The 22,296-nt window shown below is 35.8% G+C and overlaps 1 protein-coding gene across 10 annotated transcripts in view; it reads left to right on the top strand.

Moving 5' to 3' along the window:
• Positions 1-22,296, top strand: part of LOC121327869 (roundabout homolog 2-like) — a 265,965-nt gene that overhangs the window by 197,141 nt on the left and 46,528 nt on the right. For 6 of the 10 annotated variants that reach the window (XM_041272163.1, XM_041272161.1, XM_041272162.1 and 3 more), the window contains 9 exons: positions 3,704-3,909; positions 5,286-5,367; positions 5,618-5,783; positions 6,061-6,227; positions 8,941-9,062; positions 10,835-11,066; positions 14,848-14,972; positions 15,403-15,574; positions 17,129-17,317. In XM_041272163.1, the coding sequence (XP_041128097.1) occupies positions 3,704-3,909; positions 5,286-5,367; positions 5,618-5,783; positions 6,061-6,227; positions 8,941-9,062; positions 10,835-11,066; positions 14,848-14,972; positions 15,403-15,574; positions 17,129-17,317 (1,461 nt within the window). Of the gene's footprint in view, positions 1-3,703; positions 3,910-5,285; positions 5,368-5,617; positions 5,784-6,060; positions 6,228-8,940; positions 9,063-10,834; positions 11,067-14,847; positions 14,973-15,402; positions 15,575-17,128; positions 17,318-19,019; positions 19,047-22,296 lie in introns of all 10 variants that reach the window. The other 4 variants (XM_041272155.1, XM_041272157.1, XM_041272159.1 and 1 more) reach the window with 1 other exon arrangement.

Here is a 22,296-nt window from a genome sequence, read left to right as displayed (position 1 = left end):
CAGCTCTCCTGTTTGACAAAATGATGCATTTTCATCCAATGTGAATTTGCATGTAGATTAAAAGGTCATTTAAAATTAATGGAAAGGCGGTATTTTTTAATATCTGTCCACGGTGCGGCTTGATTCAGTGCCTTGGCCGTGATGGAATAAATAGGACAGACAAATATTGGGGGAGAGGACAAGGAGCTGTTAATGGGTGCACCTGCTGCTGCTGCTGTGATTTACTGTGGTGAGGCCAGGAAGAGCGAAGCCGGTTCAAGGAGATTCGTAATGAGAAATTCTTGCTTAGACAGTCAAGGCCTCAGTCTGATCTTACTCTCTCTATCTCTCATTCTCCTTTTCCTGAGTTGAATAAAAAGCATTTGCTGATCTGTGGAGGGTGTTGGTGGCTCAGGTAGCGCTGTTAACTCTGGCCTATTATTATTATTATTATTTATTATTATTATATTATTATTATTATATTATTATTATTATTATTATTATTATTATATTATTGTTAAGTCCTTTAGCAGATGGTTTTATCCAAAGTGACTTACAGAGAATAAGGGGTGAATTATAACCTCATAATTACCCTCAAAAAATGCTGCTGCAGTCACTTACAATAGGACCTCAGTTTTAGGTCTCATCCAAAGGATGGGTAGGCTCTAGGTTTAAGCTACAACAGTAACCTTGGTATACAAGTATATCAGCACACCAGTGTAGTTTCTGAAACATATGGTGACTATAAAGACATACATTGAATGCTGCTAAATTATGCATGTTAAATATTTTGGCAGGGATCTTTTTTATCCCCAACATCTACAGTAGGTTGTATTCCATTAAGAAATACATGTCTCATACATGGTACAGCATATTCCCACTCTAAATGCTATTATACGCTAGATTTAGAGTATCTAGTGAAGAACACCATCATTCATAGGTTGTATTTGTCCTTCTGAAATTTCTTGTCTCTGTTATCTTGACAATAGAACTCCACCTTAACATGAATGTCAAACTGTGGCAAAGTGGCTAGTGGAGGGGAACAGGTATAGCGGTGATGCGATGCAGGAATTACAGGCAGACAACAGTTTCCAGTGAAAAGGTGCTTTTATTTTTTAATCCAGGTCTGGTGACCGTAAAATAATAAATCCCCGGCGATACACAACCATGTGTAAAGTGCGGCGATAACAAAACAGGGCACAGTCCAGAACAAAAATGAACCCACGGTCAACAGTCCTGGGTGAGTGCAAACGTGAGGGTGCGTGGTGAATACACAGATACAGTGGTGTGCAGGGGTGCTCCGGACAGTGCTGACCCTTTGCGACAGCTCCGGAGTAGTGCTCTGACTGTCTACAGTGAAATAAACACAGACAGTTAATAAACAAACACAACACGTAATCACAAAAACACTGCGAGTTCCACTCTCGCTCCTTCTTCCTCCAAACGTTCTACCCAAACGAAGGAAAAGATCAGCGTTACCCTGGCCCCTATATGTAATCCTGCATGATATCTATGTAAACGGTTGCAGCTGCCTTATTACTTGCAGCTGCCTCTCGTTTACCTTTCAAATCAATACGGTCTTACAACAGAGTCACGCTTCTTTCCAGGCTGACCCACTTCCCTGACCCGGAAACGAACTGTCAGGCCAGCCCTTCCAGATACTTCTCCTCTCGTTCTTTAGTGCCCTCACAGGTCGGGAGGAAGATTCATCACCAGAACTCATCTTTCCGTCACACAGACATATTAAGCTGTTAATGTAATAACACATATAGGCATCAGCTACACAATTCTATATGCTCCCTGGTGTTGTCCTGTTACCTTGTTGCCACCACTTGACAAGTTTAGAGATTTAGTGTACTGATTTGTATTCCCCCTAATAGTCATTAGTACTTTCTAATAAACATGCATAGGCTTTAATTATTTTATAAATATTGTTTACTGTTATTAAAGCAACTTTTGTTAGTATTAAAAAGCTGCAATATAGCCTGAAATGAAAACTACACTGGTGATTTAAATTCTAGTTATGTTGAGTGCCATAGTGCTGAGTGACACAGTGGGGTCTCCCATGATAAGGACACTGTCCGTTTAACCTGAGAGGAGCCAAGCTAAATTAATACAAAAGCTGTAGCCGTCTAACCGCATTTCTATTGGTAAGCTGTTGATTATTATATTAAATGAGCTCTGGTAACCTCAAATCTTGCTTGTGATGGATACTCTATGTTCATAATATTAAGGACAATTTATTTTGTGTCTAATTTGACAGGTTTATAACATATATATTTAAAAAATGAACTATGGCATATGTTATATAGAATGCTATCTCCCTATATTTACATAATATTTATTGACCAGGGTAACCAATGTTTTTCCATGTTGAGATGTTGTGTTCCAACTACAACACCTTTCCCGTCCCAGGTAAAAAGTTTTAAATGGACACCAAGTTCTATATACCTTACTAAGTTGACCCAATTCAATGTAATTGTGAGGTGTCCTTCACTGGACCACCAAAGACAAATTGTATTTGAAAGACAATATGAATAAACATAATCTGGCTGGAGGAAATAATGACCAAGGTAATTTGGTAGAAGAACAGTGAAATGTATAGGAAGTAACAGATAGTAGTTAATGGTGTTGAAAACACCAAAAGCAAACCCAAAGATTTCCTATTTTTTAGGTTGACATTCTGTGGGTTTTCCTGGACAAATTTCACAGCAGGATAGAATAGAGTTGTTCATTAACACATATGGTTTACCATCATTAATCCACACCTTAAAATTAATGAATGTTGTGTGATAGCACAAGTCTGAATAGATTAGTCAGTTCTGAAATGCAAGACATTAAAAAAAAAAAAACACTGAAATATCCCACATTGTACATATTCCCATGTATATGTTCTCTGGATATGAAGCGGTATAGAAAAAATATATATAACTGCACTAAAGGAGTATACTTTTTTCCAAAACAGTAATTGGACTTACGTAAATTGGTAACAATGTTGTTTTCGATAGAGAATTTATTTCCTATAAATGTAATGCCTATACAATTGTTCACAGATCATTAGGAACTGTAAGTGTTCTTTTAACCTTTCACCCCTGGTCTCAAGGAAGCAAGTAATGTTCTCTCACCAGAATACTGGAGCTGGAAGATTCTCTGAGCCTAGGGACACTCTGGTATTTCATTGATCATGATCTCTTAAGAGGTTAAAAGGCCTTAATTTGTGCTATATAAATTCAATTCAAGGCTTATAGCAATATTTTGGTAACATGAGGCAACCTTCAGGTCATTCATTAAAGGTAATTTCCCCACTTTGAGGGAATTGGCATTTGAGGATGGATTTGACAGTTCAAAGATTCACTGAATTGAAAATGGTGAGTTACTAGTTATTTACTAACCACAATAAAAATGCAGTATTATGCTGGCAAAACAACTGAAACTTCCTAAGTAATACCATTTGGTGCCTGTGTAATGATGTGACATGATCAGGATGGTCTGGTTGAAATTCAGGGAAGAAATCTGCAGTCCCTCTTTCTAATTGGTTACTCAGTAATTCTTACCTGTTGATGTTCTTGCATATCTTTCACTTTCCCAACCAATGACAGGAATTGCATGGTTATACAAAGGTAAACCTGTCAAGTGAGGTTAGTCCCTATTTCAGAAAACACTGGCTTCCCTTATTCACCTTTAGATATCAGCATTATTTAATGATTTGTGTGTTCATTTGTAGTGTTGAACGACAGGCCCCCACCCATAATCCGCCAAGGACCAGCTAATCAGACTCTAGCAGTTGACAGTTTGGCTTTGCTAAAGTGCCAAGCCTTAGGTGACCCTATTCCTACCATCAGCTGGTTAAAGGATGGTTTGAGTCTCCTTGGAAAAGACTCTAGGATGTCTCTACAGGACCGAGGAAGCCTTCAAATCAAAAACATACGGGTAGGTATTTTCTTTCTTTGGTATTATCCCCATAATTTGGGTGTCCTGTAAAAAGTTTACCTAAAGCAGGTTCTATTGTCAAGTCAAAGACAAAAGAACCTGCCCTAAGACAGCAGGAATGGAGGCAGGGGGATTTTTTCTTGTTTTGCCAGACAGCTAAATTTGAAACAACAGTAAGATTACTTTGTAAAACTAAAAATCTTTTGAGTTGTAGATGTATCAAAAGGTCTACAGTTAAAAAACAAATACAAAAAACTACACTAAATAGTTTCCTAGGCCAGATTAGACCCTTTAACTTTTAGGTTGAGCAACATTTCAAACCCTTATACATTCAGGTCCAAAAGGGGAAACACTCCTAATAACCTTCGTCCCATCAGCAACCTCTCTTCATCTGTCTCCTTATTTTCCATTACCCTTTTAAATCTGCTCCTGACAGGTTTCAGTTGCATCTAGGTTAAAAGTAAATTAAAATTAATCATATTGCTTTTACTGTAAATGATACATAGAAAGTATTGATTTTTCTAAATTGTTTGGTACAAACACTTAGCAACCGATGTCTTATTAAATAAAGGAGAAAGCTCTTGGATTACTTCCAGTAACACGTAAGGGTTAAATGAGCCAAACAGAGGTTGAAAAACGGTTGCCAATAAACACGTTAGCTTATTTGGAGTTGAGTAAATATAACAACTCCACAGTGAGCAATACATTTCTTTATCCATAATATCCATTAAACTTGACAAATCTTTATATTGCTGACATTTTATTTAATAAATTGAAGAGAGACAAAGATGAAAACAACAGCAAAAAAAGAGATTAAGATATACCAGTTGTCATCAGTCTTTGGCATTTCAGCAGCCATAAATTAATTATCAACCACTGTTGGTAGAAAATAGAATTTATTAAAGAAATTAATGTCAGCACTTTTTGGGTAAACCATTTAGTCTCCCTCCCATGTACTCAAGTAGAGTCAGGCCAAGGAGGTTAATGTGTTTTTACTGTACAGCTGGATTAAACGCTGCGCTTGAAAAGATCCCTGTAGTTCATCCAAAGTAGCAATTAAAACAGTAGCTTGGAGATCTCAGACAGAATTCAATGACACTTCTGCAGGTCATCATTGGTTCTAGCGCTCAGGACTGTTGTTTGGATTCAGGAAAGAGCATTTTGGTACACATAACTGTGCACTAAATTATAGCATTTTCTTTACATACATTAGCAAACGTGTGGTGTCTTTTGGATGCTACACTATTTCTATGAACACATATAACCCCCAGATGAGTTTTGCTGCAAAGTAGCATTGCTATCAGATGTGCAAAAATGAAGGATGCTTCATATGTTATAGTATGGATTTTACATACAGTATCTTACATTTAAACTAGCTCTCCGATTCTGGCATCTATACCTGTGTGGCTGCAAGTTCCAGTGGGGAAACATCTTGGAGCGCTTTTCTTGAAGTGAGAGGTAAAGTGTTATTTGACCAACTTTTTTCTTAAATTAAATATATACATGAAATGTTGATCCCCAAAATTTGGTTGGGGTTAAAACTAAATATGTTTGAAATAATTTTCAGTCAGATTGGGAGGAAGCTACTGCATGGGCTTTAAGAAGCAGCCAGATTCTTGCAACTGAGTGGCATGATTGCAAGAGCTCAGTGCCTTCTCACAGATGGGCCACTGAAGGACTAAATTAAGTCTCTTTTATATAAATGTAGAATCTGGAGGAGCTACAGTGAGCAAGAATCATGATGTCAATGAGCTTCCAGGACCCCCGTCCAAACCACAGGTCACGAACGTCACAAAGAACAGTGTCTCGTTGTCTTGGCAAACAGGCATGACAGGCAGTTCACCTATCACATCCTATGTCATTGAAGCATTCAGGTACTGGTTTTCACAGAATAAGTTCTCAATAATAATTTGGTCTAATAATTAGCACACAGTAGTTACTTGACTGTTGTAGGATTAATCACTGGCAAAATTGATCAGTGTAGGCTACTATGTTTAAGCATTTAATCTATAGTAGAAGCTTAAGATTTGACATCAAACACTGTAGAGCCTGTTTTATAGAAATAAAGAGAGAATGTGTGATGTTGTTACCTAATTTTGTATCCTCTCTGTTTCAAACAAGATACTCACCATTATTTTTTCCTTATTGTAGCCAATCAGTGAGTAACAGTTGGCAGACAGTTGCTGATCACGTGAAGATGACCCAGTTCACTGTGAGAGGACTTAGACCAAACACAATCTACCTGTTCATGGTCAGAGCCGTCAACTCACAAGGACTCAGTGACCCAAGTCCAATAACAGATCCAGTACGAACTCAAGGTAAGGCTTTTAAAGGACTTAAATCAAATTCCTTTGTTTAGTAATCTTACCTTGAATGCAATGATTTTTAAAGGGTTGTCTCAATTTGTAGGTTGCAAGATTGAATGCAATCACAATGTCACCTTGTGAGTAGTGTAATTAAGTGACTCCCATGATTCCACAGATCAGGAAATCAAAGGCAAAGCATTAGAACTCCAAACAGTTACTTCAGATTACACGTTACACTCCCAGTTCACAAAGATGAAAACCATCATGAAGTTTACATTTATTTATGCCTATTATTTATTTAGTAATTTTAGTGTTCTGTTATTTATTACATATTTTGGCAATAAACACTTGGATAAAGTGAATAATGTTAAGCTATGATATAACAGATTGTACTCTGATTTATATTTTAAATACCGACACAACAAGTACTCTGTCTGAAATTAATTATGTGTTTCTGGAAGCTTATTGTCACTTACAGATTATAGCAAGAATATATCATGAGTGGTGTTTATAGAAATTAAGTAATTAACAGACTCTTCCAATGCACAAGAACCAAAGAAAGAAATATTACACGGATTACCACATTGACATGACATTTATTTTAACCTGATTACAGAAGAAGAAAACATCTAAAGCAGTGTACGGAGTAAAACCCATGACTGCTTTTTGTTAGAATTCCAATTTTCTTTTTATCCACACACCATCATCACATAGTTATCTTTACAGCTTCTCTTTGTACTCCATTGCTTTTTCATTTTGGCATTTTAAAGGATTTACCTCCCCTCAAACTGTTTACTAAAATCGGTAATAACATTGTAGAAGTGTTCTTCCTGTTTGAATAATGGGAAATGCACTACAGTGCTTTGCTGGTCAGAATTAATCATTACAAAGTCTCTCCTCTTAAGTGTTGGGTGGTCTGAAACAAAGTAAACTGTAATATTCACAGTTAAACCTCTCAAAGGAAAAAGTACATAACCTAAAATTAATGTATATAAGTGTTTAATATTATGCTTCAGTGTATTAAACCTTCATGTGCACATAAAGGCTATTCAAAATGCAGTATTTGAAATAAAAAACATTTTGTCAAAACCTTTTTTTTTTCTGAAAACAAGGGCTTTCTGTATGTAGAGACCTGCAGCAATGTAATCAATCCTCCTTTTTTCCCTATTGGATGCTCTTGTATGCAGCTTGTCCGTCTGTTCTGTAACAGTGCAGTCTGTGATATCTTACAGTGCATTGCATTTGACAGAAGGTTGTGTGCCACCAGGGAGCCTGTCACTTTGTCCCACAGTTTACTAGAGTAAACCAGAAGTCGGCAAACAGTCTTTCTCTGACATTTATATTCTAGAATGACTGTGACCTACATTGCTGCTCATATTCCTAAATGACAAAAGTTACAGATATGACATATAATTATTAATTATTTATTTGCATTAATTTTGTGTCAGCAATTTCCTAGGGCGATCAGTAATCATAAAAAGGAATGTGTTTTTTTTTCAGTTGTAATTAAACACTCCTCCCAAACTTAGATTTTTGGAGGAAAGAAGGGTATGAAATATTTTGCAGAGGCTGCTGTTGGATGGTTTTACTGGCTTCTATTTATATATATCCAAAAGGTCTTCACTCTACTTTTTAAACAGATGTTTCTTCTTCGTGACAGCCTGGCTTCACACACACTGGAAACTGCCCAGAACAAACAATTTTGCTGATTAAATACCTGCCTGTTAATTGCTAATTGCAGGCAGGTGATATCCACTATCATTTGGAGCCCAGTGAATCCCATCCTGGCTCCCTTGTGGCATTCTGGGAAATGTAGTCTTTCGGAACCCCTCCTGGACTATATTTTCTCTCTCGCCCATCTGTGCCACTATATATATATATATATATATATATATATATATATATATATATATATATATATATATATATATATCCTACATTGTACATATGATATGTGTATGCAAAATGAAAAAAAAATAATAATAGTAAGCTAAAAATAACAACGTAGGATGTTTCTCAGTATTACAGGTTCCTGCTGTGTGGATATTTAAATACACTCAGGATTTACCTTCACATACTGTTGCAGCAGTTAACTTTCATAATTTATCTGTCATATTTCAGTTGGCAATAACTACTTAATATAGTCAGTGGGCTATCATTTTCACAAACTTGATTTCAAGATCAAGGTATAACCAACGATACTCCCATCAAAAATGGTTCTAGTTGGATTGTTACAAAAAGATGAAGTTCCTTGTATCAAATTTGTTTCTAAATTACTGTATACATTAGCATTGTATTATTATTCCATCATGAGGTATATAAGACACACATACTTATGTCACAGTTTTACATAAATCAAGAACCACTTATCCATTGATGCAAGTACTTACAATGTGTATCGCTGTTCTTATAGTGACAGTGTGTACAGAATGTGTCAGTGGCTTGGTTTGAATTTTCTGCTTGGCACTCAATCCTTACTAATAGTTTTCAACATTAATGACCCACTACAGCCCACAATATTACACTAGTTAATAATACTCCAAACCCAGTTTTGGACATTTTGCACATTATATTCAACACATATATTGGTTGACCATCTCTAATCCAACACTAACCCAATGGGTATGCTGATTAATTGTTGACAACCCCGTTCAGTGCCCTAGTAACACCCTGGTGTGTGTGTATTTTTACCTGTCTTAACTGTTAACTTGTATCATGTATGCAGATATCAGTCCACCAGCACAGGGAGTGGATCACAGGCATGTGCAGAGAGAGCTGGGGGAGGTGATTATACGACTGCACAACCCTGTTGTTCTTACACCAACAACCATTCAAGTTACTTGGACGGTAAGTTACACTACCCTATAGCTTTGGTAGCCGATATTACACTATTTTAAGTTAAAGTTGAAAAATAGGCATAATGGACATTTAGCTTTTTTATAAGTCTACATGTTTTTTTTTTTATGTTAAGTAGCATACAATACACCTAGCTGAGGCATGCTGTCATAGGTTATCTGCCTTCAGTGATAGAATGCATTCAGTTCAGTTCAAGCAGAGTGAAAGACATACAGTACAGATTGAAAATGAAACCTTATAATATAAGAATAATTTATTTCTCATGTTGAAGCACTCAAGAGTGCTTATGTTTTTATTAGCAGGAAATACACTGGTGTTTAATCATCATTTCCTTTTCTGTAAACAGGCATGTTCATGACTATTTTCATTCCCTAAAACACTCAATTAATGATAGTCTAACACGAATAGAAACAATTTTCCTGATTTACAGACCCCTCTTCAAGGAAAAAGAAGCTGCTTAATGTCATCCTTAAAAACACAGCTCACTTCTTTCAGTTTATTACTGTGAGTTATAGCCAGCCTTTGGTACATAAATTAAAGTTTGCCTTAAGTGAATGGAGCTAAGTTTAGAAAACAGACACTTAACATTTACTCATTGCATGGCATGTTGCTTTTATCTTGACATGGACATTGATATGACATTTTCTGACATCAAAACAATTCTGCTGACCAGCATTCATCTTTCTTTTGTGACATTTAATTCCAATAACTGCCTTGAAAAAGTAAACTTCCAGCATGTTATAAAAGTATGTCCTTAAACAGTTTAGAGCTGATTTATACATTTCTGAGTTATGTTAATAACAAATACAAATAAGGACATGTGGTTTCATCCACTTTGTTTGAATTTCTCATTTAATTAAGTTAACATCAATTTAATACTGCATTACATTCAACAATTATTTCTATAATCATAGTTGTTTAAGGACATAGTTTTATCACTGGGCTGTACATGACAAATTCATGTTAACACAAGGCTTGAATGAATTTAGAGTGGAATGCATCATTAATTAGCATTTACTTTAGATAGATTTTATTAATTTCGATGCAATTGCATTCTTATTAATAAAGAATTACTAAAATTACATCCATATATTTTTTACTGGATAAATACACAAAAAATAATACAAATAAAACATAAATAAACATTCATATTTGTACTGTACTATGCAACCATTTTGCCATATTGCTTTGTTTTATTCATGATATAAAAAATAATCACAATTTGCAAAAATCTGTTTTTGAAGTCTGCTTTGTAAAGTTTTAAGTTGTACTGTAAGAAAGTACAAAAACACAGAAAGGGGTAATAAACGTATTTGCCCAAATATGCCCTGAAATGACTGCTTTGATCTAAAACATGTGAGTAATCAATTCTTAAGCAGTTCACCTGTGCTTTAATGTTAACTGAACAAATCATATAATCACATCAGCGTATTGAGAACCATAAACTATAACATTAGTGTACAGTATAGTAGCACAGCTGATCAGACAAAAGTGTAGTATTTCTCAATTACACTGTAAACACACACACACTTATTAAGCATCTCTTATGAACTAGTAACTGAAATACTTTGATACTTATAAACAAGAGATAACAGTTTAGGGGTCTGATATGCAAGCTATAAAATGCCTTTCCATGTTTTAAACATTGTACCTTTTCATTAACTGTCTATTATTTTTTGTTAACATACTTTCCAACACATTACATTCTTATTAACAGAGAATCCCTCATCTAAAGTGTACTGCATCTTGCTTGCTGTTCACAGGTGGACCGGCAATCTCAGTTTATCCAAGGCTATCGAGTGATGTACCGGCAGACTTCCGGCCTGTCCTCTCCTTCCAGCTGGCAGGGTACTGATGTGAAAGTACCAACTGAGAGGAGCACTGTGCTGTCCAACCTCAAGAAAGGCATTGTATACGAGATCAAGGTTCGGCCATACTTCAATGAATTCCAGGGGATGGACAGTGAGTCCAAGTCCGCTCGTACAACTGAGGAAGGTAGGTTCTGTTAGCAAGAAAGCTCCAATGCATCAGTGTGTATGGGGGTGAAAGATACAAACTACACATTGCATTTTACAACACAAAAACAAGATACATAAAAAGAGGTACTCAGGACGCACTATAAAAAAATCAACCTATACCAGGTGGTATACATAAACTAGCAGAGATGCAAATGTTGACATATATGACTATATATATATATAGGGTAAGAACCTTTAATTATGCCAAGTCTTTGCACAAAAAAAAAAAAAAACATTAGGTATGGTAGGCACTGTATTGGTATAATGCAACATTGCCATAATCTGTGTTACAAAATTCACATGCAATCTCCAGATTCACATGGAGTCTGGAGATTACAACCTTTCTATTTTCCAACTAGTGGGATGTGTTATAGTATTTACTTTAAAATGTTACAGGACTCTAATTTGACTACCTGTATTTTCTTGAACCAGTATTTCCAGCACTTAAACATGCATTACAGTCTCTTGAACCAGTGCAACACAAACAAACCACCAGCTTTGACAATCCAGCATTGCTGGCAATCCCAGTAGTAACAGGTAACAGGCAGCTTGCCTAGTGGCAGAGTTTATGACATTCCGTCCACCTTGCTGTCAGACTCAAATGATTTATTTTCCTGTGTGGCACATTTTATTGCATTCTGATTTGCCTCATTACATTCCATAAAGTGCATCTATTTGTGAGGCAGATAGACTACTGCTCTCATACTGAGTGCACATAACACCCCATTTTATTATTATATATACAAAAAAACATGGAAAATGTAGATTTACTAAGAATGCCACTAGCACAAGCGGCAATCTATTAAAGGAGGAGGATGGTTAATGTCCCTGGAACCTGACAGGACCATGTATTTCCTCACAACGCTGTACAAAACTTTTTAAAGGCTACTTCCCTATGTGCATCTTTCCAGTGGGGGTTTGAGCTCCCATTACCTACAGATTCATAAAGTTTTGGTAGATAAATATAAGCTTAGCCATATCTGTGGTCTACGACACTAAAAACAAATAATACTGTCACCAACCAGCTGTACAATATAGATATTTTGGTTTTAAGAAAAATATTCTCTAGTTTTGCAGATTTAGGTTAGTTGTTAGTGCTTGTACGCCTACATAATGAAACATAACAATAAAACTACAAACATTTCAACACGTCTTTCTCAATATTTAAGATATTTACAAAATAAATATCTAGTTATATTCAATACCAGTAGCTTATGAAAACATTGCTGCCCAGAATTATATCTTTGTACAAAAATTCTACAAATGACAGACCATTATACAACAACATCATGTTAGAATCTGAATACTTACATGTAATCCCTGTGTTTCTCTAACTAGGACATAGAGACAAGGCGTCTCTATGTGGAATCCAGTCTTGTATATATTGCAGTGCATACATATACAGTACAAAATTGGGCCCAAATGCATTCATATAAATTGTATATGATGGTTGTTGTATATTTGAGATGCATTTTTCATATTCCAGATATATTTCCTAAAACATACACATAATCAAACAAATAAGAAGATGTCAAGTGTTTCCAGAGCTGTGGATTTCTGTATTATGAAGTTTGTTTTTTTTTTCCCTGGTCTGGCTCTACTGATTCCACTATTTAATTTAGAACATTAGGCTCATTAGGTGTTAGCATGGCCTGCAGCAGAAACTGTAGACAAGAACCAGGGGAGTTGTAGATTTATTAGGAATTACTGTACAGAGAAGCCTGGCATGATTAAAATTCCTGTAGTCCATTAATGCAATTAGGTTTTAAGTAGAGTAATCCAGACAGATATTGTTAAGCATGGTATGTCCTTCATTATGTGTTCCTCAAGGGATACCCTTACATTTTCAGCAGTGGGAAATATAGGAATTTCACAAATAGATTTTAAGAAAAAAGAAGCAGGAAAAAGCACATAAAAAATATCTGGAGGGTGCTAAATAAGCTATATATATATATTTTAGTAGAACTTTATTTATTCGCACCAGATTCATCTGCAACTTCAATTATCTGCAGCTCCCTGATGAATTGTATCTCTGAAATACAGTATATTATTGTCATTTAGCACCAAATTGGACAACAGTAACTGTGATGATTACAGTGGCAGTGAGGAAGTACATGCCAAGACAGCAGTCCTACAGATGTGAGGATTCATTTCTTGTTATGATTACAAGGATGCCGATTCTGTAAAATGTGTTCTCCTGAGGCAGTTGCTTAGTGAAGCCCAGCAAACATATTTTGCCTCAGTGAAACAAAAGACTATGTCAAGGTTCAAAAGAACGACTTGAACAGTGAATTGTTTAAAAACTGTTACAAAAAAAAAAAAAAAAAAAAATTCTGTTGGTACATAAAATTACACAGCAGGTTTTTTATTTAGTTTTAAAGTAAAAATAAATAAATAGAATTGTATTTTTTGTTTGAAATCAAGAAGAAGAAGAAGAAGAAGAATACACAACTTGGCAATCGTGTTAATGATTTTGAAATGTATTATTGATTTTAATATAAGACACTGATAACGTTAAAACATAAATACAACTTATATAAATGTGCAAAGGCGTCAACCAAACTTAACTGCTTCAGTTTGCTCATTACTACCACTAGATAAACAATACAATCCTATGTTGAAAATGTTCTTTTTGATTCAACCAATCACACAAGATTATATGTGAGTCCACACTTATGAAGCCAAAAATTTGCAAACCCATAGTACGCACCATGCATAATGTGTGTAGGGCTGCGGGCGACAAAGATACAGATGGTGTGAAGCCCCCAAAAATTCCTTAGCTAGAAATATACTTTTTAAAAGTAGGCATTTGTCACAGTTTGGAGGCCATTTGTCTTCCACTTCCTTGGCCTTGTGAAGGAAACAAATTGAGTTCTTTTTGGTTGCATCCTGAACAGATAAGCAGTGATTTGGACTCTTGCACATCTATAGGAAGAAGCTATAAGTTGGAACAATTGACCTGTCAATTATCAAGCATAGTGTTTCTTGAGGTTTTCTTGCGAGCCAGCAGCAAGGGAAATGAGAAAATGGTTTAAAAATGTTTCTTTTGCAACCTAAAAGCACTGTCTGTAAAGATGTATAAAATGCACACTTTCAAGGTACACATGAAACCTATATTCTGTCTTATTCAGTAGCCCAGCCTCATTTAGAAGCTGGTCTTTAATAACTATTGACCTTTCTGTGTCATTTTGCTTAAATTGGCTTTTGGCCTTTGACTAACCCCACTTAAGACAGTGAACACAAATCTGTTAATAAAGCTGAGAGATTTCTTAGACCAATGGTACCAGGTAGATCAAGTCGATATTCATAACGGTAAAATATATTAATACAAAAGAAACTAAGTCCAGTGGTTTTGATGCTCTTCTTCATTGTCTTCATTTGGATGTTTGTCTTATGAACAGAAGTGGAAACACCATTTCATATAAATAAAAAAATGTGATCAAAATTTCAAAGCAGACATTGTATAAAATATATTTATTAATTTATCCTGGGCATCTTTTTTTAATTTTACAAACATAAAGTGCTGTTGTTTATTGGTTCTGCATATTCTTACCTGCTTCATTTATTTCCTTGTTGTGTGTCTCTTCATAAAGGCATTTTTCAAAGTTGTCAGTGTTGCATGGCTCATGCATATTCAGGCCTGTGGGGAGTGTGTATTTTGCCTATTCACTGCTTGCATTTTTGCTATTTAAGCAAAATGAACGCTCCAGCAACTGGATTAATGTCTTCATTCCATTTGCTTCATCTACCTGGTGCAGCCCCGAGTGCCCCTCCTCAGTCTGTCACTGTCCTGACGGTAGGGAACCACAACAGCACAAGCATCAGCATCTCCTGGGACCCTCCCCCTCCTGACCACCAGAATGGAATCATCCAGGAGTACAAGGTACTGTAATCAAAGAGCATGGGAAAAGTACCTTCCTTATTTTTTCTCACACACATATATAACAATACACAAAATAAAATAATTTATAAAAATATGCTGGTTTTATTTCTATTTGTAAATTAAATATTCTATTTTATATGCAGTATTGTACAGTCATTTTATTTTCATTAATACATCTGGTATGTTTCCCATTTAAGGAATTTAACATTTTCAGATTTTTTTTTTTTTTTTTTTTTAGTGTTTATGCTAACAACATATGATCTGAATAGATTTAGATATAAACATGCCAATAAAGAAAACGCCATTAATTATATGTAGTGCCCTCTGTTTGTGTTTTCTACAGTATGTCTTCCAGATACTTTCGAAAAATCATGGCATTTGGATATTTCTACTGTATTTATATATTTGGGGCTATTTTCCTTCCTTTTAGATTTGGTGTCTTGCCAACGAAACTCGATTTGACGTCAACAAGACAGTGGATGCAGCTATTCGCTCTGTGGTTATTGGCGGGCTCTACTCTGGGATCCAGTATCGTGTTGCTGTGGCAGCAAGCACCAGTGCTGGAGTGGGAGTCAAGAGCGAGCCTCATCCAATTATTATTGGTTAGTAGAAAAATGACAAAGTATTTGCTAAATGGTGTATCTCTCAACTTGTAAAAACATTTTATATACAGCAAATCGGTCATTATGCTGCAAATGTTGAATGATATTGTAAATGTCTACTCCCTCCACTCATTCCAAACACTTAGAAAAACGTTGTATTTAATAATGTTTTAAATAATGACAAAAGTTTATAATTGAGTGTCAGATATATCTGTGTTCATCCAATGGTTTATTCTGAGTTAAAACATCAGTAAAGCTATACATTATTTCTAAATTTGTGGAAGTCATTAGGGGATTTGGCCATATCAATAATCCACTTTAATATCCTCACCATGTACTATACACATTACAATACTGAGAGGTAACCATTGTAATAGCCTAAAGAAACCCTAACAAGAGCATTAACAGATACCAACATCCCAGATAGAGTATAGCAACAACATATGTTTGGAATAGATACTGCAGTGATGCAGGTACAGCAACAATATGATAAGGAAGTAAGGTAAGAAGTATGGAAGGAGGCTAACTATTCAGTCTATTATCTATTGAAAAGTGTTCAGCAAATTCAATAAATGCTCAGTTTGTATGCCTTATGTAATGAACAAACATCCTCAATTTTTAAAAAAAACATTCATGAACATAAAAATCTTTAGCCATAAGACTCTTATTAATAAAGCCATTACATCACTAAGCGCATGGCCTGATCTTGGTTAAAAGGGCTGCCTGAGTATTAATCTATGGAACAGCTGCAAAGTTTCACAGTAATGGATACAATCAGAACTGATGTGTCTAATTAATTCCTGTCCAGCAAATTAGTTTTGTTCTTTATTACTCTCCAATGGGAGGAAGCCATTATATTTCATTATTTATTTTTTCTGCCATTGGGGACAGTGGAGCGTTGCAGGTAAGACACATCCCTTGCTTTGTGTTTTAATTAGACAAAGTGACAGCACTGTTATAAAAAGTCTTCAGTGTAATCAAGCCACATCTCAGATATTCCATCTGCACCATTTGATCAATAATCTAACACAGTTATAACATTTAATTATAAGGTGTTTTACTGAATACTTAAACTGTAAACTTGTTTTAAGTACCTCAACAAATTCTACCGTGAAGAGAATGGAAGCAGTGGCAGGTGTACTCAAAGATGAACACTTTCTTTGAACAGCATTCTAAATACACAATATTAGTGTTGGTTGGTGGTAAGATAACTTTTTTAAACCATCAAGGACAACTTTGGCGAGTGTATCAAAATCAGTAACCTGAGACTTTAAAGAGATGTCAAAGGCCATTGAACATCTCTTACGAATGCGTCACAATGTGGCCTTCACACCATACTAAAGTGTTGATAGATGGTGTTATTTAGGTTAACTCAAGGCAGTATTGGAACCTGTCATATTCTGGCCAAGGGTCAGTATACGCCTCCAGCACCTTATCATTTTTGCCTAGTGCCTAACAACTTCAAATAACAAGATATTATTGAGTGACCATGTGATGAAATATCATCCATTGTGACCTGACATAAGATTTTGCCACGATTTGTCTTTTCTGCAGGGAATTTCAAAGATGTCATTATGAGTGGAGCTGGGAGCAACAACAGCATCACTGAGCAGATCACAGATGTTGTCAAGCAACCTGCTTTCATTGCAGGCATTGGAGGAGCTTGCTGGGTCATTCTAATGGGCTTCAGTATCTGGCTGTACTGGCGCAGAAAGAAAAGAAAGGGTCTCAGCAACTATGCAGGTAAGCAAAATAGTGGCATTCCATTTTCTCAAAAGCCGAGGAATGAGTCTTGTAATATTGGTAAATTTAAAATAAATATTTTGCTGCAGTTTTAATAACTCATTGCTACTTTACTGACTTAGTGGTTAGTCATTCTACTTAAATTGGAGAAAAATATATGTTACAGAAATAGATTAAATAGAGTAACACAATAAAAAAAAACACAGTAAAACATAGGGTTTCTGCTGTTCTCTTTAGTATTAGCATTACTTCTCAGCATCTGATGGCTAACATGTTTATGACCATTTAATGTGATGTGTGTCATTCCTCTTTACATCCAAAATGGGAATGTTTCTTCTTGCATGTACTTAAAAATCTCAAGGATACTCTGAGATGTTGTTTAATTTACCAACCCTTTGCCATAAGGTGACCTAATATGTATTGAGAATAAATGTTGGACCTTGGTCACGAAAACAAGAAGAGAACCAAATACAAAGCATTTAAAAGCGTTTAACAAAAGTGCTTGTGTGAAAAGTGTTTAGAATTGAAAACCATTGGGAGGAGCAAAAGGAAAGATTAAAAATGGACCCTTGTGTTTCCCAATCAAACCCATCCTTGACTAGCCACGCCACACATGCACATGCACGCACTCTTTGTTTCAAGATGTAGACACGTGAACAGTCGTGTTTCACTAGCTGTAGCAAAGCCTTTACCACTTAACCTTTACTGTTTCATTAAACATATAACCCTTCCCCCCTTAGTCTGACATAAAGAAACTATTCTAACAACAAAAAGACATTAAAACTAGAAGCCACTTTAAGCGACATGAAAAGTAACTGATAAGGAGGGAATGGTTATGTTAGTATATTGTCACAGAGACGGCCGAAGTGGGCGGCGTCAGAACCAGGAAAGTAATGCAATACACAAAACACAGGACGGATGAAATGAAGTGATGAAGACGCCTGTTGGCGCCGGTTTAATACAAAATAAAAGGTTTACACAAACACGAAAAACACAGGACACGGCACTCTACGCCCAAAATAAATAGACAAACGAAAACAGACTAAACTTAACAAAACGGTGCACGCACAGACACTGACAAACACGGTGAGCGGATACTTTCTCCTCTTATCATTACTACTACTACTGCTGCTTATTTCCTCCGTCTCCAATCCCGTTCTCCGCTCACCGAACACCCAACCGCCAGTATGTGACAACGTGCATCTATATATACTATTGTGCTGGGATTCAATTACCAATTAATTATTCACTTGAATCCCAGCACGTGAATTAATAAAGTGCAATTCCCCGTGCTCACATATTACTACATTTTACTTGCACGTGAAGTGCTGTGCAATCCTCGTGCCTAAATACACATATACATTTTTAAACACTCGTGTTACACAGACCCGTTTATATCCCGTGTACCAATGTCTATACACCAACATTTAAACACACCACACGCAACACATAACAGATAATATACACAGGGGCGGGCACTTTGTTACATATATATAATATCCGGTCATCTTATAGCTCTGTATTTACAAATTAGTAAATGTATACTGTTCATATCTATCACACTATGCATCATTCTTTAATCTCTGATGTCTCACTGCCTGTTTTCTTGCTAAAAACCAATTCACTGCAATCAGCTGTAAATGTAGAGCTACCTTACCAGGGCCTTTTAACTCATGACTTCTCTGTCTTCTTTGTTTTACAGTTCAGTCCTTCACCTTCACCCCTGCAGGTATTGTCCATTTGTCTGTCTTCCACTGTAACTCACTTGCATACCATGTGAGGCACTAACAGTCATGTAATGTAACCATTTGTTGTGTGTAACTACATGCTTGAACCCAAAAGGTCTTGCCCCTTTATTCTCCATCATTGTTCTTTATTGCATGTATGTGTTGGGTATTTTTTAAAGAAAACATTGCAGGAATTGTTTATTCACCATTACAAGACAACCCATAGATGCAGAACAGAATTAAGTTCACAGACTAAATAAGAACAATTTGTGTTATGACTGTCTCCAAACGTATTATTTGTTAATTCTCCACTACACTGTACATTCTACTGCTTCAGCATGATTAGGAATAAGCTTAACCTTAAGTTAAAATGTGAAGATTCTATTAAAAAATAGAACACGCTATAGGAAATGTAGGGACTAGACGGCATAATGAGCTGCTTCAATGAGGCCTGGCTTGAGTTAGAAAGTCTCAATTTAGACCACAGTATACATTAGAGCACATCACAAAACCACCACACAATTGTTTTGCTTTGGCGAGTCATTGATTTGCTATTTCAGTGATCATTTCAAAATATTCAGAAGTTATTTTGGCAAAGAAAGAAAGAAAGCAAGAAAGAAAGAAAGTATACTTCAAGTGAAGCCCACATATAAAAGCCTTGTCCTGTCACACACAACTGAGACCTGTCTTATTGCACTGGGTGGAGTGATTTATGATTGGTAAAAAGATGTTCGTCTCCAGTATTGAAAGAGTTAATGTGTCACTGTGTGTGAAATAGAAACATCATAAATAGGAAAGAAGCAAAGTGAGAAGGGGAAAAATTATGATAAGCACAAAATTTCACGCACCGCTCCTAAAACTGTCAAGCAAAACAGAGTAAATCATTTGACAGAATCATCCAGAGGCAGGCGGAAGATTTGATGGAATTTTTATTTGCTGATTATCTCCTCTCAGTTAATGCTTATTAAAGAGGATTAATCTGTATTCATATTTGAGAAACTGCTTATCAGGAGGCAGAATGAACCACGTCTGGGTAACATTAAAGTTCTCATTTGCGATGGGGAAATATGGCCAAGCAGAGATAGGAACATTTAAGATTTCTGAAGGCCCACTTGCTGAAATGTCAACCCATTCTATACCTTTCACTGTCTCAGTTTTGTAAGAAATGTTGTACTTGAATGCCCCTGTTTGTCCTGTCAAACAGAATAGGCACAATGTTTGTATGTCTTTCTATTTTATTTAAATGGAACATTTTTTAATGGCCATTCCTTTTTTAAAAACAGGCTACAGTCATAAGCTAAGTGAGTTTGTTAGTCTAAGCTCAGTCGCCTTTGGCAATTGTTCCCGGTGCATTAAGTTAACTCCTAATTTCATACCAGCACGATGGTTTCACAGACAGGTCAGGGTTGGGATGCTTTAACAAGGCAGTGGGGAAAAAGCTAGTGTAATTTTCTTCTCAATAACTCTTACATTTCACCAGGAATAAACCTGTCATCTGTAGATAGAAAAAATACAGTTATTCTTAGCTTTTGAATAAAATACAACTACCCACAGAGTGAAATTATCCATTTTAACAGCAACTTCATATTGCACAATGGGCATGATTTTCAAAAGGTCGTCAATCAGTCGTTATGCCTATTTTGTTATTAAATAATCTAATGTGGTTTACAAAGTTATGTTGATTTACAGAATCATGTTAATATCTTAACGAGCAGTGCTTCTTACGACTATTTCTTTTGTTTGTGTGGGAATTTAAAAGGAAGTCTGTGTTACTTATCACAAGTTATCAGGAGTGAATTTGCACTTGGAAAAGGATGGTTCTAATTAATTTACTGCGGCTTGACACAGACAATACAGAGAGAGAGTGTACAGGACCAGGGTTAATTTCTTGCAGATGACACAGATTATGCAGTATTTATAGTTATGAAAATATTTAAGCCTTTTCTACTGTAAATTTTATTTGAACTACACAAATAAAAAACTAAGAGTAAATAATGAAACTTTGGTATAGAAAACAGCATAATAGATTTTACAATAAAGTATCCTTAGGTAACTGCAGATTTACAATGGGTCCTTGGCTTTTGACATCTGTGTCTAATCCACACAAGAATGAAGAACAGGTTACTAAAAATTAGGTTTCGGTGACTTGACAAATCAAGTGGTGTGGGTTCAATGCGACCATAGCCATAACTAGCTATGAGGACACCAAGGTTGTGCCCTTGGTTGTTTAGTTGCATCATAAATGCTGATGCTGATGTAAAAATCCTGGTAGTTTGCCGTGTAACACAGATTTGGAGGTTGAATAGTAAATACCAAGCAGTCATATAAATGCTGCCAGCTATAGCTTGGAACCTGAGTTTGACCTCGGTAGAATGTCAGCTCTGGTTATGGTCCTGAATGCGACCCCCAAACTGGATATGCGTAGTGAGTTGTATCCAGGAGGAAGAAGCGCTTAATCTTGTACCAGAATATTCCTCCTGGAGAACTCTGTCAGGCTGTAAGGTAAAACATCATTGACATGGATTTTGTCTAAACGTATTTCTAATGCTGTCAGACTCCCCCCACACTTTACCCTCACACGTTTGTATGTATAGAAAATGTTCAAATAATACTCTAAATGTTCGGTGACTACTTCTAATCATGTTGCTCTTATTTATTATGGAGGCGAGTGCGAGAGAAAATGCATGATTAGAGGAATTTACCAAACAATTAATTATAAATTAATTGTTGGGTAGGGAGTTCTATCGTAATTTCAAAAGCTTAATAAATATATAATGAAGTGTTACATACATGGTATACAAGTATAATAACTAACAACTACAAACACAATGGCACTTCAAACGTATGTATTTATAGCCTATAATAATGCATACTAAAGTACATACAAAAGTAAATTCCAACCAAGTCTACATAGCCTAGACTTCATGAGCTGACAAGTCAAGCACACCCGCCACCCCATCCAAAAACAAAAAGGAAAAAGGGCATTTGTTTCTTTTTAACCAAAATAAGATTGCAAAATGCACATTAAAAGAGTTGGATATAAAGCTGTGGCAAAATATCTCCCTGAATGAGGGGAAATAACTAGTGGGAATAATTATTTTTTTTTATTTTTAAATCCGTGCCATTTGATTTATACCCACATGCCAGATAATCATAAGTCAGATTTTTATATGTGTAGTGTTCTAAATGAATGTACATTCTGGGTGACAAAATGCATCATTTTAAATGAAGTTTACAAATTATACACAAAAT

This window comes from Polyodon spathula, chromosome 15 (assembly GCF_017654505.1).
Source record: "Polyodon spathula isolate WHYD16114869_AA chromosome 15, ASM1765450v1, whole genome shotgun sequence".
Taxonomy (NCBI): Eukaryota; Metazoa; Chordata; class Actinopteri; order Acipenseriformes; family Polyodontidae; genus Polyodon; species Polyodon spathula.
Note: the sequence above shows the minus strand (reverse complement) of the source record. Positions and strands in the feature narration are given on the sequence as shown.